The 19,608-nt window shown below is 47.8% G+C and overlaps 1 protein-coding gene across 1 annotated transcript; it reads left to right on the top strand.

Moving 5' to 3' along the window:
- Positions 1–325: 325 nt before the first annotated feature.
- On the top strand, positions 326–16,589 carry LOC104400435 (solute carrier family 22 member 4-like). The gene is made up of 10 exons (XM_010020315.1): positions 326–343; positions 4,863–4,981; positions 5,953–6,107; positions 8,223–8,394; positions 9,644–9,770; positions 11,654–11,754; positions 12,728–12,942; positions 13,660–13,842; positions 15,449–15,584; positions 16,514–16,589. Exons 1-10 carry the CDS (start codon positions 326–328, stop codon positions 16,587–16,589), a joined length of 1,302 nt encoding a protein of 433 aa, XP_010018617.1.
- The last annotated feature ends 3,019 nt before the right edge of the window (positions 16,590–19,608 follow it).

The following is a 19,608-nucleotide window of genomic DNA, read 5'->3' on the forward strand; positions in this document are numbered from 1 at the left end:
GTGGGGTGAAGGGCCCCGGGTGAAGCCGCTGGTCTCTGCTCTCAGGCTGTGCTGTCCATTGAAACCCCAGCTTGTTTGCCTGGAGAGGGCTTTTCTGCACAGGGGGAGGCCAAAGCTGAAAATAGAAGCCCGGTCATTTCCTTTGCGGGCACGCTGGCTGCCCCGCTAAACTTTCCACCTGATGGAATCGCTTGTTCTCAGTGGCACCTTGCATGGGAACATCCAGGCTTTCCCATCACCACACCAGCAGCCTGGCTGGGTCGGGGACAGTGGTGGGCCCTTGCTGGCCCCAGCACCCTGTGCCAGCGCTGCCAGCCATGGCGACATGGTCACCAGGAGCTGGGTGAGACGAGACGTGCAAGGCAGGCGCCGTGGTCACTGTCTGCAGCACACATGGCTTCTTGTGAGCCTGGTCCCTGCTGTGGCCAAGCCATCAGCTTCGTGTATAAGGCTTTACAGTGGCATCAATCGCAGAGGGTGTCTATGGGAGCAGTGATGGGTCAGGTTTGGCTTGTTTTGGGTTTTCTGGCCATGCAGCAGCAGGGACATGTGTGTGTCTGTCTCTCTGCCCACGCTGATGGGGAGCACAGAGCTCTGGTAGAGAAGAAAAACATGATTCCACTAAAGCTGCTGCTCCTTTGTGTTGTGTGAAAGGCTTTAAAAATAAACCAGGCTCGTGCTCCCACCAGGCAGTGTTCGGGTTTGGTGGCTGCCAGGCAGGAGCAGCGTGCTGCAGGTAGCCGATGGATGCCCTGATGGCTCACTCTTGGGGTGCATGGCACGGCAGGGAGTGGGGGTGTGACCCTCGTCTGGGGTCCCTGTGGGTCAGCACCAAAAAACATTGCACGGGGGCACAGCCAGGAAGGGTTCTGGCCGAGAGGTGTGTGGCTGCAGGGTTGTGCCCTGGGGACGTGGTCAAGGTCTGTACCAGTGTGTGGACACAGGTTCGGCTGCGCTGAAGCATGTGGGGAGGGAGGCAGCAGGGAACAGCTGCAGGGTAGGGAAGGGCAGGGATGCAGCCTCCTCTCACGTGCCCAAAGCGATGCCATCGGCATGCGTGGCACTTGTGTGTGCCTATCTCCTGACATTTGTGCTGGCAGTGGTGCTTGGTCGGCGGGAGCCCTCACAACACCAAAACAAGGCTTGGAAAGCTCTCCGTGCTCTTGGCCTTGGGTGAACCATAGCAGCACCCCACTGCTGCACACAGACGTGCCTGGCTGTATCCAGGCAGTGCCGTGGTGCTCGGTGCCGGGACGCAGCCAGGTTATCCCATGGTGGCTGTGAACTCTGAAGCTCTCTCTGGTTTGGAGTTAGTTGCTCTGAAGAAAAGGAGGAGAAATGCTGTTCCTTCTTAACAAGCAGCAAACGGTTGTGTTGGCAGATGCCAAACAAAAGCCTTCCATGCCAGGCTGTGATGGAATGCAGGAGTGGGGTTTGCCACAGGGTCTGGGGCACGTCAGAGAGCAAACAGCACATTCGGGGTGGAAACGAAGTGCCAGGTTCCCATCTGTAAACCAGATGGAAAAGAAGGATATGTGTTTTGTTTTAAAATTGTCATGGACATTTGGAAAAAATACAGAATTTGGGTTTAAAAGCAGGAAAACCAGGCGCTGATGAAACCCTGTGGAGAAGCAGTTCAGTTAAACTTGAGCTGATTATTTTTGTACCCAACATTTTTCTCTGCATTAGGAAAGACAAGCTAGGACATGCCGTCAGAAAAGCTCAGTGAAAAAACATCTTCAGTTTAAAAACCCATTGGAGGGGCAAAACTTGACGGTATAGGATTAAACTGGAGCTTTTGATCCATGCAGTTGCGTCAAATCTTATTATTACGGCTGTTTGAGAGGAATAGGCTGGGAGATGCCAGACCTGTGGAACATGGTGTGCAGGGATGTGCTCAACCCTGGGAATGGCGGATCCCAGACTCGGTCATCTGCTTGGTCTTAAAAATGCAGATGGTGGCTGAAAAGAGCCATGGTGGAAGCCCCGGAGCTGCTGCGAGGGCTGGAGCAGCTCTGCTCTGGAGCCAGGCTGAGAGAGCTGGGCTGGGGCAGCTGGAGAAGAGAAGGCTCCTGAAGGGGACACCTTAGAGCAGCTCCAGGGCCTAAAGGGGCTCCAGGAAACCTGGAGAGGGGCTTTGGACAAGGGATGTAGGGACAGGCCAAGGGAAATGGCTTGAACCTGCCAGAGGGGAGATTGAGATGAGCTCTGAGGCAGAAGCTCTTCCCTGTGAGGGTGCTGAGGTGCTGGCACAGGGTGCCCAGAGAAGCTGTGGCTGGCCCATCCCTGGGAGGGGTCAAGGGCAGGTTGGACACAGGGGCTTGGAGCAACCTGCTCCAGTGGAAGGTGTCCCTGCCCGTGGCAGGGGTTGGAGCTGGAGGAGCTTTAAGATCAAGCAGGTCCATGTCCCTCTTGCAGTGGTGGCCCCGGAGCTGAGCATGGAACTCCAAGGGGAACAAGTCTCACAAGACCTTATTAATGTTCTTGAGCAGTTCTTATTCCTGGTGATAAAGCACTTCTTGGAAGCTTATGTGCACTTTGCTCCCCAATGTGCTTAGCCAGGGACATGACAGAATAACTTATTTTCTGGTTAATGAATAATGAGTCCCATCCAGACAGTTTGGAGGTTGTAGCTATAGGTGGTGAAGCTGGGGCCAGGCTGCAGCTCCTGTGCTCATGGTGTGCTCAGCGTGGCTGTGATGGATACAGCCTCTGAGGAAGAGAGAAGTGAAATTTCACTTTCCCCCAGTACTACTGGCAAGGAGGCAGCATGCAGTAAGTATTTAAAGCCCTGTACATTGAAGCACAAGTTAAGTCTTACCATGTCGACGCATGCTCCATCACCATGCAGTGCTAGGGCATGAGCCTCCATCAGAGCAAGGCTGGTATTCTGGGAGAAGACAAGGTGTACCTATGGAGTAGGGCTGGATGGATCCCTGTGTGCCGTGTGTGGCATTAGATTTAACATAGGTGGTGTGGTTTATTTCACTCAACAGCTTGAGGTATACTTGGAGTCAGATGGATTTGATGTGTTTGTGTGTTTTCTGGTCAAAGACGGCGAGTTCCTGTGCACAGCTCTTCCTTTGTCCCGGGAAAAGGCAGAGGGAACAGCTGGGTGGGAGGCATTTGGCAGCAAGGAAGCACAAGAAGCAACTTGGTTTCATGGGCAAGTTGTTATTTAGCTGGGTTTATTTTGCAGCCAAAGTGTCTTTGGCACAGTGGAGGCATTCTGAAACGCTGACCCTTCACCATGAGCAACTGAAGCCTGAGGGTCGGGAGCAGGCACTGCGCTTATCAGACATGTTATCCAGCACTTACCAGTCCTGGAGCAGGGTGCTCAGCACCCCAGTAATAGTGTGTATTGGTTCCAAATTGTGCCACCACGTTATCACCAGCTTTCCCAGCGCAGGGAAAAGGAGGTGCAGCAGAATGGGTTTTCTTTGCCCTCTGAAACAGATCCCTGTTTCGTGTATTTTTCACTGTGAGCATCCTTGACCATCCTGAGTGTTCCTGACCCATGTGCTGACATTCATCTGAGCAAATACAGTGGAGAGAAGTGGTGGTGTGTGTCCAGATGGGCCCATGGCACCATTTCTCCCTTCCCAGCAGGGATGAGAAACTGTCTCCCAGAAACAGCTGCCATAGGTTTTAACAGTAATGTTGTTGTTATTAACACTATATCAGTAATATTTTGTTAGTCATAGAATCACAGAACGGTTTGGGTTGGAAGCGAGCTTCCTAAGATCTTATCTGCATCTCCCCTCTGGCTGTTTAAATCCATTATTAATCAGATTAAGTCTTGGAGGCACATTTTAGTCCTCAAATCTCCATGTTGCTGCATTATAGCCTCTGCCACTTGCCGAGGTGGCTCAGCCCATCCCTGCCCCGAGCACTGGTGCGGGCGATGTCCCGCTCTCTGATAGCATGGCTAATTGTTAAAATGATGCTGTACTTTGATCTGTGATCTAATTAGCATCCCTCTGTGGCAGAATTATCTAACCCCAGACTGACACGTTTGAAGTGTATCCATGCGTGCTCCCGGCAGACATGCCTTGACTGGGAGATTAGTCACTGGATGGAGCAGGCCATGGCTCTAACTTTGGTGGACAGAGACTCATGATGCTGCTTTTATTCTTCCTAAACCTTGTCTGGGATTACGAGCAGCCTGAGGTGGAAGTTTCCACGTTGGCTCCTGTCCTAAACCTCAAGCACCAGCCAGGGCTGGTCGCGAGGCTGAGTGGTGGGCAGTGACTGAGCCCTGCAGGTTGTGGGGATGGAAGGGAATTTGGCTACACAGTGCAGGAGGAGAGATTTCATTCCGTGTGTCATCTCGCATATGTTTTGTCAACCCCTGAAGCTATAGAAATGCAGTGGGTGAACTGGAAACTGTCCCTAGCTGGGGATGGGGCAGTCCTTCACCCCCCTCCATCACTCCGCTTTCCTGATTGGGACCATCTTGGGACACAGGGAGCTATGTCCTGTCTGTTGGGGGTCTGATGTGGCAGCTGGGGTGAGTGATGGGGAGATGGTGCTGGAAATAGGGCCAGGGCAGCCCCTGGGTTGCAAACACCAACTGCCCGTCGGGTTTGGCATTCGGAGGTGAGGGGTCCCATCAGATGGCTGCCGGCATTTCGGCCTGATGGGGCTTGCCTGGGGAGGCAGCTGCTTCCCCTGTTTTGTGCTTTAACAGGGTGTTCCAGCAGTGACCTTCACTGTGGAAACAAGTGCTGGTGCCAGGGATGGGTGGAAATGTGGGTGTGGGGAAATGGAATTCAACCATGTGGAAATGTGCATGTCTGCAGCCCGTAACCCCTGTGCCTGGATGATGCTCGGTGCAGCGTTACGGCTGTGTCTGAGCGCAGGCTCTTCTCTTGCAGTGGAACCTGGTGTGTGAGGACGACTGGAAAGCCCCGTTGACCACCTCCCTCTTCTTCGTGGGGGTCCTCATCGGCTCCTTCATCTCAGGGCAGCTCTCAGACAGGTAACACCGCAGCTGCCTGTTGATGAGGAAGCCACAAGAGCCACTGTGCTCCCCTGGGTGTTTAGTAGAGAGGCCTCCAAACTCCACGGGAATCTTAATCCTAAAGTCCCCAGCATTAAGTTCCATGTGATCTGAATTCAGTCTCCTGACTCCTGCCCCGGCGCAGAAGTCAGTCAGAGTTACTGTTTGAAAGGGAGACGAGATAATCACTAAATCCCACTGGTGCCATGTGCCCACTGGGAGCATTTGAGAAGGAGTGTGTGTCCCGTCAGCCTCCCCGAGAACCCAGTACCTTCTGTGAGCTATTCACTGAATTACTTTGGAAGTGTTTTGTCAGTGAAGGGAATGTTCTGAGCCTGTAGCATGAGGGGTTTCCCCTCTGCTGCTGCAGAAACCTCTCCTAAGACGAGGGCTGCTGCTGACAGTGCAGCCTGGGTAGCATCTGTGCACAGGGCAGCAGCCCTGGGTGTGAAAATCTGAACGTAACCGTGCTTTTGTTCTTACTTTTCCATAAGGAAATGCTACATAATCCTAATGCACAGGAGTGGGTGAGAGAAAGGGTGCAATGGCAACTCAGGCTGAAACCAGTTGATAAAGCCATTTAGCACACTCAAAGCATGATGGTGTTGCAATGTATAGATGCCAGTAGCCTAAAAGCCATCACGTCCTAACTTTCAGCTGTGTGGCTTGCAATCTTCATGTGTCTCACTTAGGTAGTGTTGTCTGGTCTCTGTTTAGTGGCTCCCTGAAGTTTCCTGTTTCTTCCTGCTTTTTTTCCTGGATCTTGGAAATGAACATCTTTTTAGTGCTTATGAAACTAATAAACAGAATTCTTTAAGATGGACCAAACCTCAGGCTGTGCCGAGCTGTGTCGCTTGAGGTCGGCTGTTTGAGCTCCCTCCTGCTCTCTGCCACAGCCCCTCTCCACAAATACATGCTCCTTCAGTAACAACCTTTCTCTTTTGCAAAAGGTTTGGCAGGAAGAACATCCTTTTTCTGACCATGGCTGTGCAGACTGCCTTCAGCTTCCTGCAGATCTTCTCCACCAGCTGGGAGATGTTCACAGTGCTCTTTCTCATAGTGGGCATGGGACAGATCTCGAACTACGTGGTGGCCTTCATACTGGGTATGAACATGTCTGCGTTGGATTCAATACTTGCTTAATGTACTGTTATTTTCCCCACCCTGAACATGCATCATTTAATTAGACAGTGGTGAAGCCTCACTGGTACAATTCCTAATTTAGGCCAGTATGGATTTTTTGCTCTTGGCTACATCAAGCCTATACTTCCTATAGGTTTAGAGGAAAGGAGGAAAGCAGGAAGACTCTAAATAAACATCCATTTCCTTCTTCTTTGGAGAAGAAGTTCAAGGCAGCATTCAGGGTTTGTTATCAGCAGAAGCAGGTCTGAGACAGAGAAGGCATTTGGGTTTCTCCCTGTCAGAGGGGTCAGTGCGTACCTGGGTGCAAAGCCTGGGAGAAGGGACACCCTGTGGGGAAGGGGAGACCAGGTAGAAGAGGACCCTGCAGAGTCTGTCACTAGTCAGGGTCTTCAGGAAAGGTGACTGCACGGGTGAATTATGGGGATGACTGATACGAGCCTCGGGGGGAAGCTGGGATTTGCAAGAGCTGTCTTGTGTGTACATACGTATTTATGTCAGCTTTTCGTATCACAGAATCCCAGCCTGGTTTGGGTTGGAAAGGACCTTAAAGCTCCTCCACCTCTAACCACTTCCCGGGCAGGGCCTCCTTCCACTAGAGCAGGTTGCTCCAAGCCCCTGTGTCCAACCTGGCCTTGAACACTGCCAGGGATGGGGCAGCCACAGCTCCTCTGGGCACCCTGTGCCAGCGCCTCAGCACCCTCACAGGGAAGAGCTTCTGCCTCAGAGCTCATCCCAATCTCCCCTCTGGCAGGTTAAACCACTGCCCTTGTCCTGTCACCACATGCCCTTGTCAAAAGCCCCTTTCCAGATTTCTTGTTGGCCCCTTTAGGTACTGGAAACCAATTTAGGTATTTTAAATGTAGGTATTTTAAACCACTTGCGTTAGTATTACAATTTGTACTTTATAATATGAGCTAGTCTAAATTAAAACCATATACTAATAGTTAATGCTGTTCTTTCCTACCCCATGAGGCTTTAATGGGGGGAAAAGGGAGGGGAAAGAGAGCAGAAGAACATAATGTGAAATCAGTGCTTTGGAGGGGATGTGGCATCATGTCCCCGGGCAGTTGTGAGTCACCACTGCAAGTGGTGGAGGGAGGATTAAGTAGGTCAGGCTGTCAGCAGGGAGATCACTTGCCATCGCTGTTGCCATCCCATTGCCCCTGCTCCCTCTGTCCTGGGAGTTAACTCCTGTGTGGAGCTGATGGAGCCGGAGCGAGTGCCTGCTGTTGGAAAGCAGTGACACGGGCACATATAAAGCCCCTGTTGACACTGGCTGTGCTGCAGCCCTGGCACCCTCTGTCCCCAAGTGTTTGTCTTTTCAAGGGGTCACGTTAACACGTTTCTCCTGTCCTTCCAGCTTGCAACATCCAAACCAGCGTTGCTGCCCTGTGTGTAACTCTGACCCTGCTCCAGCCCCCCAGGCTTTTCCTGCCCTTTGCACTATTGCTTCCACCTTCATGAGAATAGTTTCCTCCCTAAGATCGTGGTGAATGTCTATAGAGATGTGTGTTAACCACATCCTATGCATGACACAGTGCCTGTAGGATGCTTTCATGGGCTGCTGCCTGCCTACTGCAGCAGTAGTGGTGTTAGATGATGGCATCTTCCCTGGTGGTGTCCTACAGCCTGTGATGTGCTGGTCCAATATTCAGCTTTCTGTTCCAAAAAACAAACATCGAGTTTGTTTCCACGTCACTGTAATTCACATCCTTCCATCCCATGTCAGACCTGAGGAGCTCAGCAGTGAATTTAACATCTTAAATCCTAGTGTGTTCAGTGGGGGAGCAGGTTATGTCCAAACCAAGCAAGTGGGGAAGGCTCCTGAAAGGCTTCCAGCCATTCCCTGCCTGCTCTTATCTGTCTCTGATAACGCATTAATCGAAGCAAACAGAAGTCACTCCCTCATCTGAAGGTCCCCAATACTCTCAGCAGCTTTTCTGTACTGGGTGGGTTGTGCTGTGCTGCTCTTTGCTAAGATTGTTTAGCTTAACTTTTTCATAACTGCAGTAAGTACTGAGTGATGCTGGGAAAGCAAGCGTTGAAATGCTAATTCGCCCTCCCTTGTTTTGAACAGGAACAGAAATTCTTGGCAAATCAGTTCGTATTATATTCTCTACATTAGGAATTTGCATATTTTTTGCAATTGGCTACATGTTGCTGCCACTGTTTGCTTACTTCATCAGAGACTGGCGGATGCTGCTGCTGGCGCTCACGGTCCCGGGGCTGTTCTGCATCCCGCTCTGGTGGTGAGTGCCACTTCCCAGTCGAGTTAACTACCTGCCGAGCCCTGCTGGTGCTGGCCCTGTGCTTGAAGCCACTTCTGCACTGGCTTTCCAGAGCAGTTGGGAATGCTGTGTTTGATTTGTAACTCTGGACACCGTTACCCACCTCGCAGTTTACCCACATAGTACCGCTGCGTGTTTTGTTCTAACTTTGATTCCTTCCTTTTTTAATTTAAGCTGGTTTTTAACATGGATTCACTTGATGATTGGTACTGAAATCAGACAGGTGTGTGTGGGAAGGGACCTTAAAGCTCCTCCAGCTCCAACCCCTGCCACGGGCAGGGACACCTTCCACTAGAGCAGGTTGCTCCAAGCCCCTGTGTCCAACCTGGCCTTGAACACTGCCAGGGATGGGGCAGCCACAGCTTCTCAGGTACCTCAGTGACAGGCTGAGCCCATTCTCTCGACACACAGCAGTTTATTGCACTCGCTGTCATTAAGCAGTTCATTGCACTCAATGTCATTAACTCATGGGCCAGCCTTCTCCCACAGGCTCTTGTGTGCCAGGAGCTTGTGTCCTCCCAGCCTTGGCTTTGGCTGCTGGAGCAGGACCTTGATTTGTGAGCTCCTTCAGCCAATGTAACTGTCTGGCTAAGCCGAAGGTTGGCTCTTCCTTTCCCTGCTCCTTTCAACCATCCCACACTGTCCTCTTGGTAGCTGAGTCCATGTTTTCGTTCATCTTTCCACTGCACTCACCACCGCTGCTCTAGTGCACTGGTGATGTGTAGGTGCACCCTCACTTGCCCATCGCTGCTGTGGCAAACTGTGAGGGTTGTATAGAAGAGTCCTCTGACACGGAGCCCTTAAATATGCCTTGTGCATAGTTAAAGCATTTCCACACTGCGTGTGGTGCCCTAAGAATGTTTTTGCTCACCGTTGCCTTAAGCTACCCCCCATTTTTGCTGTCTAGTGACATCTGGGGTTTATCTGGTGCGTATCACTTACTCCTCAAACACCAACCACCCAGGACAAGGGCCTAAGCGTGCATCTACTTCAGCACAAGAATAAACACATCCCATAGATCAGAATTCTCCCACTGATCCCAGTGGGACAAACCCATGAATTACATTGCCCACGTGCTTCTGTGCTGACTGTCTTCTGCTGCAAGCAATCTGTGAGCTGAGAGTGGAGCTGATAAAGATGATACATGTGGTTTTAATAACTCTTTCCTTTGTGAAAAACGTTGAGTCATTTATTCTGAAACCTATTGCAGGATCATTCCTGAATCCCCTCGGTGGCTGATCTCCCAGGGAAGATATAAGGAGGCAGAAGTTATTATCCGAAAGGCTGCAAAAATAAATGGTGTTCCAGCTCCAGAAGTGCTTTTCGACACCACAGAGGTATGTTTCATGCATCCTGGTGCTTTACCTCACCAGCAGTTTCCCCCTTTGGCCAGTTGACTTGTTGGGAAATGCTGGCACAGAGATGGTTTGCACCAGCAGCTCTTAAGGGCTGGCAGTGACTGTTGGTGTGAGGTAAGTGCTGGGTTAGTGAGTTCAAAATGAGAAGCCAGAGGGGGTTTGTGTTTGTTTGGTTTTTATACCGGAATTCTCTTCCTCAGCAGTGGTTGGTTGTGGGTTTTCAGAGCAAGGGTGACCCAGATTGCTCCATCCTGTGGGCACTGAGAAGACCCAAGGAGAACGTGTTTGTCCCCATTTCAGCTTGGTGTGGTGTTAGGGATTTGCAGTTTAAGAGCCACCCCTTGTGGTGTAGGGGGCTGTGCAGAGGACCCTAAATCAGCACCCATGTGTGCCGGGGCTGGGTGGCACAAACCTAAGCACCCCAGTGCTACACGGGCACATGAAAACCACAACGGTAACAAAGGTGGTGAAGAACATCAAGCTCTTCATGTCCGGGGTTTTTTACCGTGTTTCACATTTACTGGTTAAAAGGAGAAAGCCCAGCACAACCCCAGCAAGCCAGCGAGCAGGACGGCTGGTTCTTGGGCTCATCTCCCCCTCTAGTGGCTCTGCCCTCGCTGGAGCTCCTGAAGAAGCACGGACGTTTCTCCTATGACAAGAAACCAGCCACGCGTCAGTAATACCCGTGTGTCTGAATGTGAGATCTCACTTCACTGCGTTCTGTGCCTCCTGATGTCTCCTGATAAAGGAGAAAGCAAAGCACTGTGTGCTCCTTTGCAAGAGAGACGCTGCGTGCTGCACCTCTCATGGGCAGGATCCATCCCTTCAGTGTCACGCTCGCGCTTTGGCTGAGCTGCTGAAGATCTCTTTTCCAAGTGTATGCTCCAGTGTAAATGGGAAGCTCATCCTACAGAAACCATGGGAAGGCATTTTCCTTCCTTCACAGCCAGAGGTCAGATGTCGTTCATGCTGGACGTGACTTTTTCACGCTCCAGTATGTGTTTTGCTTTCCATCACTCCTGTGTATTTGTGAGACCAAGCAGCATCTCAGCAGTCCTTTACTGTGTGGGAATCTTGTATGCCAAAGCATCTGTCCACCAAAGCCTGAGGATGATGTTTGCATCTTAAGTCCTCCACTGGAAGTATTTCTGAAGTGTTGCTATGAAGACATTCCTTGGAAAACATCCTCTCTTCCTAGGAAAAGAAATCCACTGGGTAGCCCCATAGGGAGGACCAGGGTGGTTCCCTCTTTGGGCCTGGGGGGAAGCCTGGTCACAAGCACTAGCTTTGCCCCAGCGAGGGCTCTCCATGCAGGCAGAGGAGCACCCTAATGCCGCCCAGAAGATTGAGCTTCAAGCCTTAAACTGGACCCTCCATCCTTGATAATAGGCCCTGGTCACCATGCTGAGCTCTGGCATCCATCCCCTTCCCCACAGGCACAGAACTGGGTGATCTTCTGCATTGTTTTCCCATTGTTTGTGAAGGCTGAACAGAAGAGTCGAGTAGACAATGCACAGACAGTGCCTTTGGTAATGAGGTTGCTCCTGGAAGTTCTGTGTTAGATCCATAAGGAACTGTTGACGTGTCTGTCTTGTCAGTGGTACCTTTTTCATTAGTCAGCGTGATGCAGTGGTTCAGTGCTACCTTTTTTATAACACAAACCTGGAAACTACCATGAGTACAGTGGGTGCAGACAAGCTCTACCTAAGGACTGCCCTCCCTGGTGCAGAAGTGGCCCTTGGGCTGACTGATTATCCCCTGATAGTCATAACTTCATAACCGCCCAGACCTGTGGGTGGCAGAGGTTGTTTTGCTCTTAGGTGTGTGGGAATGTTTTGGTTTTGTTTTCCTTTTTCCTTCAGATGCAGGATTGGAAGCCTCAGCAGCAGCAGAAGGCTATCCTTCTGGACCTATTTCGAACCCGAAACATTGCAACTATTACTATTATGTCATTACTTTTGTGGTAAGGAAATGTGTATTCCTAAAGTACCCAGGCAATAGAACGCTTTCTGATTTGAGGGCACACGCCACAGGTTTAGATAATAAGCCTGCGCCTCAGAGCCCATCCACACGGTCCTTGGCCCTCAAGTGTCCTTGCACCCACACTGAACTAATACACAAGAGTATGGAGACAGTAGCCTCAACTTAGATGTAAAATAGTTAGGAAACTGTATGTAACAGCTTGTGTGTTGCAAATTCTGTTGCTTTGGTTTCTTTTAAGAAGCTCCCAATTCTGTAATAACTATTTGAAGAGAAAAGTCCTCCTTGAAGCAAAAGCAGCAACTCAGTAACATAACAAGAAGCAGACCCATGGCCAGCGTTTTGTTTGTTTTCTGTACAGTGCCCATTTAAGTGAGATCCTGGTCCCTGCCTGGGCAGCCGTGAGGAATGAGAACCCAATAATGCCATATCGACAAACCAGGACCCTTTCCTGTACATACGTCCCCCAGCAGAAAGGAACTGGCTAGCACACTTGGCATGCCAGAGTAAGGCACTCCTGAGATTTGAAACCCAAACATCCAGCTCTCTCGTGAAGATTAAATAAGATGTAATGGAACTGCTGAGGGTGGGAGATCCTGTCACTGGAGTTGGCTACAAGTAGGAATGTAGTTGGCATGGGAAGCTCTCCAGAGTTACTTCATTGTGCCGTTAACAATTGCAGTGAAAAGCCTTTGTGAGTGACTTGCACAAAGCCTTTTACTTGGTATAGTTTATGCAAGAAGGACAGAGAAATCGGAGGTCTCTTCCAGCTGCTCTGGATATGGTCACTGGAAGGGATGACAGAATTAGAAAGATGGGGATGCCACTGAGATTCATTAAGCCACGATGCCCATGGCTTAATGCGACATCCTATTTTTGTCACCACATCTGAGGCAACACTGGAGGCGTTCAGAGACTGGTGTTTCTGGAATCATTTGGTTTATTGCTTTTCTCAGGTTCTTCACGTCAGTTGGTTACTTTGGCCTGTCCCTCAGCACTCCGAACTGGCATGGAAGTGCCTACATCAACTGTTTCCTCTCGGCTGTGATTGAAGTTCCAGCTTACGTGATTGCCTGGCTCCTCCTCCGCTGCCTCCCCCGGCGCTACTCCTTAGCTGGCATCTTCTTTTTAGGGGGAGGTGTTGTCCTCTTCATTCAGCTGGTTCCTGCAGGTACAAGGTTCAATACACGACTTACTTAAGTATAAAAAATGTTAGAAATAGTTTATGGTCCTAATAGTTCTGTAAAATTGCTAGAAACCATGAAATTTAGGATGTGAGGTCAAGTTTATGCTGATCACTTGCAGCCAATGCTGTGTTTTTATGTAGATGCTGAGTCATGCACGGCTGTCACTTATTGTGTCAAATTACTGAGCTTTTTATAGTCCAGGGGAACCTGGAATTGTAAAATGAGAGCCAAAAGTGTACTGGGATTTATCTGGTTGTGCATAGAGGCTAAAAACCCCTGCAAGTCTTCCAGATTTCACTGTGTAAATCTCTGCAGGATTTGATGGAAAGGGGAGGATTTAAGCTTGTCTTTTATTGCTGTGTAGTCCAGTTTTGTTCCATTTCAAGAATGCTGTTTTACTTGGAAACAACCAAAATCTGAACGGTACAAAATAACCTGAGCATCTGTATTGTGTTCAGTGGGAAGTTTGGAGCCAAGTCCTCTAGGGATGGGGCGAATACTTTGTATAATTCTATATACACACACACACACACACACATACATACATACATGTACACAAAATGTATAATACATTCTATAATTAAAACAAAACCACAACCACGAGGGAAAAAAACCAGTGATCTGATCTTTGGGATATAGAAGAAATACAAGTAGTAAGTGCAGGATGTTTATTCACCTTGATTTTATTATTTCTCCTGCAGATTTGAACGTCCTGTCTGTGGGCCTGGTGATGCTTGGGAAATTTGGCATCACAGCTGCGTTTTCAATGCTTTACGTCTACAATGTGGAGCTGTACCCAACGCTAGTGCGGAACATGGCAGTCGGAGCTACTTCCACTGCTTCCAGGCTGGGCAGCATCATTGCTCCTTACTTTGTTTACCTGGGTGAGACATTTTCTGTTCCTTGCCTTGTGCTATGCAGCTGCCCAGAGAAATTATCTGAGCTTCTGCAGTGCAGGCTCAGCTTTAAGTCCCTTTATTTGCTGTCTCTTAAGTCCCTTCTCTCACCTTGGGTCTGTACATGGAAACGATCCTCATGTTGCAGACAGGAAAGGATGACAGTGATTAGGGGATTAAGGGTGGAAGTATCTGCTGACTTTGGCAGAACACTGCTGGTATCCTGCTACAGTTTTCCTAGTTCATCATGGCAGGAAAGGGGAGAGGAGACTACCTACTATGTGTAAGTGACCTGTGTTGTCTCATATCTACATCCCAGTGTAAGTGTAACACACTGCACCAAAATAATGAAAATACTGGTCTTTATTTCACATTTGTACAGTGCAAAAGTAGTGTAAAAGGGACAGCAGGACTGTGATGCTTCTTATGGTCTTCAGTCTCTATCGCAGCACAGGTAACAGTAATAGTTTTTAAACCAAACTGTTGGTTGGGTTTTTGTGGGGTTTTTTATCCCAGGTTTCCATAGGCTCAGCCTTTAAAAAGAACTCTTGTTCCAAAAAACTCTTGTTCCAGTCATCAGAATAGTTTCCTAAACCTTAGGAGGTTTTAGGAGAAACTCGTCAGCTGCTGATCTTTGCTACAGCTAAATTAGGACCTTGCAGTTCATCCAGCTCGTGAACACAGAAGAGATCAAATCACAAACATTGACTCTGTGTGCAATACCCAGAGGTCTTCACTTTAATCCTAGTTTATTCCATACATTATAACGCATGTTGCTCTAACCTAACTTAAAGCTGTCGAGTCCAGTTTGGTATTTTCTATACCTTAAATACTTTAACTCCTGGCTAATCCCTTGACTGAAAGACTTTTTCCTTGCTGTGCTGTTGTGACCTGAAGATCTTGCATCCTGCCCAAACACTCGTGCACTGGCTTCAGGCTGCTGGCAGGGGCTGCTGCCTTCTAGTCCAAAATATTCTGGGTAAACCAAGGTCAGAGCCTCTTGTCTGTCACAGGAGGCCTGATGCTCTCTCCCTGTGCATTAAGGAAGGTAACTAAGGATTCCCCTGTTAGCTGCCCATTAGTCTGTAATTGGTCTGTTCAGCTGCTGTCAGGCTCTTCCCTTCTTTTGCACAAGCCCAGCAGGATGCACAGTCCCAGGCAGCTGATGAGTGCTGGGTTGTTTGAGCACTTTTCTTCCCTCATGTTGAATTATTTAACGGAGGATTTGGTTCCTGATGAAAGAGTAGTACTGAAGGCTCCAGCAGTGGTCCCAGCAGAGCTGTTACCTTGCAGAGATGTTGGCTATCCCAGTTGGAAGTGTACAAAAATCCTATTAGCTGCTGCACAGACACGGGGGATGGCATGAAACTGACAGTAGGTGTTGACCATCCTAAAGTGCACATTGTAGTCTTAAAATTGAAAATATCTCCAGACAGGTAACAGAGGTAACTCAGTTTTGGATCCACCTTCGATATTTATGAAGAGTTATTCCTAATTAATTCTGCATTACAGCAATGTTTGGAATATAAATTTTACACATGGGGTTGTTGGCTGTGGACATTAAGTACTGTTGTCATGTCCTGTGTTCTTCCAGATGCCTACGACAAATACCTCCCATATATCCTGATGGGAAGCCTGACTGTGCTGATCGGGATCCTTACCCTGTTTCTCCCAGAGAGCTACGGCAGCTCCCTGCCTGAGAACTTTGAGCAGATGCTGAAGGTGAAGTGGTAAGGTGGCTTTCCTTCATCCCATGCTTCACAAGAATTCAGCACCTCTTACTTCATAGTTCCTTCTCACAATCAATCGAGCTGTAAGTCAGTAAACAAGGCCACGTTGGATGGGGCTTGGAGCAGCCTGGTCTAGTGGAAGGTGTCCCTGCCTGCGGCAGGAGGTTGGAACTTCCAACCCAAAGCATTCCATGAGTCAGTGATTCTGTTTCATCAGATGCACTGCAAAACATCAAAGCTTTCAAAGTGAACCTGAGAGCTGCTGTGCTTGAAAGTGGGCGTTTGGAATGCAAGGCTGACCCTCACATCATCTTCAGGCTATTGCTTCCTATCTCCTAACACTTTCCATCCTTTCATAGCATTCACTCTCATTAACTTTTCATTTAAACTCTTCATTTAGTGGGATGATTTCCATTACAAAACACTTCACTCTTCCAGCATAAATTACATGCCACCCCAAATTAAACACAAGATTGCAATTCTCTAGCCTCTTTCATTTGGGAGGTAGAGACCTGCCAGGACAGCTTTAATTCTGGTTTACTAGGTTTAGCTACAAGCAACAACCATTCTCTTGCCCCACCATCATTACAAACATCTCCACTGGAATCTGTGCAGGCACATGACAGTGCTGGTGCAGCAATGTCCGGGGTTTGCTAATTACTATCAGAGGAGGAAAATTCTTGGGCGCAGCAGGCTTCTTGCATAAACAGATTGAAGCAGTCACAGAATTAAGTTCAAGTTCCGACTGTTGTTTTGCTGCACTACTTCTGCCATCCAGAAAGGTGTAATTTACAAAGCATTATGTTTTCCCTAATGTTTATACTGATGGTGTAACATGGTTATTTTAGTGGTGGTAATTGGGAGGGGGAAGTGTCTGATGATACCCTGTAAAATGTTCTCCAGCTTCTCAGTCTTTCATTTGCTTTCAGTTTCAGAAACAGGCAACAAACCACCAGCATTAGGAATTCAAAGGAGAGTCCTAAAATTCTGGTAACACCCTTGTGAAGAAGGACATGTGCTCAGAGGGGCTGGAAGAAGAACAAGATCTTCTTAGAATGCATCTTCTGCCAGAGAAAAACCCAAGTCAACATTACTGCACCATAGTTGTTTCCCCTGTGCTCCTGTACCCAAATACATAGTTTACTAACAGATGCTGTCTACTCCCATAGGATTCTCAGTCTGTAATTCAGTCTCCTCATACTTGGGGTTTGTCAGCAGATACAGCCCCTGCTGAGAAATGGGGCCCTGCCTGTGCTAAACACAATTCAAGGAGTAAGCTAGAAATGAGCCTTAGGAATAGTACAGCAATGACTCCAGTTAGTCGGGTACTCAATGAAAGCTGCTTAAAGGAAAGAAAAGATAATGAATGTAGTGCTGGTGTTTTTTCTCACTGTGTGTTGGCTGGACGAAGGGGAGCTGGGGTCTGTCTCTGAAAACCTCAGCACATGCCCCCAAAGGGAAGATCCTCCTTTGAAATCTGTGACCAAAGCGCAGCCAAGTGACAATTTAGTTGTAGCAAAGCAGACATAGACTTCACTGTAAGGATGTGGGGTCTGTACAAGATGGATGTCACTTCCTTTTCCCAGGAGCTGGGATCCACTTGTCCCTTAAAAGCTGATGCTTTTTCATAAAGCCTGAGCCCACTGAAATTCTTAGGCTTTATGAATGTTTGGTGTCCTTGGGGATGGAGGGGGAATCTTTAACACCAAGTGAGGACTACAGCTTGCTGACCACCTAAGGGGCAGTGCCTGCTTTCAGAAGAAACGTGGGCTTAAGCAAGTCAATGATCCCATCCAAACTGCTTTAGCTTTCAGGTGTTTCACAGTATATGGGCATAAGCAGGTAAGCAGGTTTTTTAGATCTTTTGGGGCTGTGTTTTTTCCAAAGCGTTTCATTTCTCATTTGCATCTATACCTTCAGAGAAGGCTCACTGCAGATTCAAAAGCCTCTGCAAAACCCTTCTACCATTTACAGGTTTAAAGGGGATTTGATGCTCACAAGAACCTAATGTTCTGTTCTGGAGATGTTCACCTGCAGCTATTAAAAAGCACAAAAGGGCTAATTTGGGACCACAAAAAAACCCAAAACACCACCAAAGTTGGTGTTTTGATTTTCAGATCCTACAGCTAATGGATGCATTTCTAAGTTCAGCAGCACCAGATTGGATGAAAACAAATGTAGAGCTCAGAGTTGTGCTACTGCTATTTTATGAACACTACATAGTAGAATACCTTTTATTTTCCCATTTATTGGCTGTGCATACACTTCTTGGCCACATAAAGTCAATCAGACCTGGTAGGCTGATTTTTATCCTCTATAAATATCAATTAGCCATGATTTGCCTTCTGCAAGGGCCAACAAAAGCATTCTGTCTCTCCTCTAATGGCAGAGCTTGTGGCAAGCTGGTCTCGTGCTGGCACTGGGCACAGGAAGGAGGCTCTCTCTCCAAGTTCAAGCACAGATAGAAAGCTTTATAACATGTAAGTGCAAGGAACTTGTGCAATTACTTCAAGCTGCTCTTTGGGATGCAGAAATACCATTTACTTTCACATTAATTTGCTGCAGTTAGGCTTCTGCCATAAATGTAACATGAGGCAACCATTATCCTGTGACCCCTGATGTTCTCATCCCTTCTCAAACTGGAATTTCTCTAATATCAGCAGTATTTCTTGTTTGTGAGCAGTATCTCTTGGTTTTACTTACTTAGTTCTTACTTTGTTTTTGAGCAGTATCTCTTGTTTTTACTTACTACAAAGTTAATCTATAGAGCAGCTGTTTAGACATAACTAAATTTGTCAGCAAAGCCTTTTTATCACCATGGGACAGGTTTGAGGGCTTGCTTAAATAGAGGTGGCTGTATGTTTATGAAGATTTTTATATTAAATTGATACTTATTTTGTGTGATTGGAGGCTTAGATATTTCTAAAAGGTAGATATTTTTGCACTTGTGAACTCCTTGGTAACTTAACACCTAGTTTTGCTTTTTTAAATAAGAAAAAGAGTTGTGTTGGGTTTTGTTTTAAATACCTTGTTTTAATTGGTCTCATTTTTCTTACTTGATCTCAAGCTGGTGTCACATTTTAGTGTTTTTAATGGCACATTTAAACAAAGAAAAATCTTTCGCAGTAGTGGAATAACTTTCTGAAAAGTACATGATGTTGTTACAAGACCTTACGGTGCCTGAGAGTGGTAAAAAACAAGAAAAGGAGATTGCTTCACTGATGAAGCATTTGCAAGGAGAATACTCTGCCAGTATCTTCCCCAGGCTTGCGTGGGGATTTCTGATTAAACCCAGAGAGCAATGGTCTGTGGAAGAGCCCAAGAGGGATGAATCTGGAGTGCCAGTTTCTGGCCAGTAACTATTCTCCTAATTGTAAAGCTGGAGGAAACAGCACTGGTTTAGTAGCTGTTGGCAGGAATTAAATGTATTGCTATGAGCTATTTAATCCTTCCCTGCAATCTTCAGTGGGAAAGGCAGGAGGGAAGCACCTGCGGGATTGCTCCCACTGGCCATAGGGGCTGTTGCACTGCATCTCAACTGTCACCACTATCACCTTTACTTGGGTCTCTCTGTGCAACCTTTGATCCTCGGCTGTTTAACTGGATGTCCTAAAGCATATATGAACCTGTAGTAATTACCACTCGTTCACTTGTCTTCATGGTAATAAAAGTATGCGCTGGCATTGTATAACCTGCTTTCTGTGTGGAGTGCAATTGTAGAAGGAGTCTCCTCACTTTAACACTTCGGGCAAAGTGTAAAAAGGTAGTTTAAAATGTACTTAGCATGGGTAATGTACGAAAATATCCAGACCCCAACCAGATTTTAGGTTTAACTTCTATTATGTCCATTTCACAGTTCGGAGACTTCTCACAGCTGTGTGATCCCAACATGGAAAGAAAGCTCTTTTAAACAGAGGTACTCAAAAACGCTGTAAAAGTTACACATTTGGCTTTTGTCAATTAGAGCTGGAGCTACCGGCCAAAAAAGGCTGGTCGGAGACGGGAATTACCCCAGTGTCGGCGG

Source organism: Nestor notabilis, unplaced genomic scaffold (genome assembly GCF_000696875.1).
Source record: "Nestor notabilis isolate BGI_N333 unplaced genomic scaffold, ASM69687v1 scaffold3888, whole genome shotgun sequence".
Classification (NCBI taxonomy): Eukaryota; Metazoa; Chordata; class Aves; order Psittaciformes; family Psittacidae; genus Nestor; species Nestor notabilis.

Bases quoted from the DNA above. Each gene is read 5' to 3' on its own strand.
- LOC104400435 (XM_010020315.1), top strand. The intron at 6,108-8,222 runs GTATGAACATGT...TGTTTTGAACAG, and splicing joins CGTGGTGGCCTTCATACTGG to GAACAGAAATTCTTGGCAAA. The intron at 11,755-12,727 runs GTAAGGAAATGT...TGCTTTTCTCAG, and splicing joins ATTATGTCATTACTTTTGTG to GTTCTTCACGTCAGTTGGTT.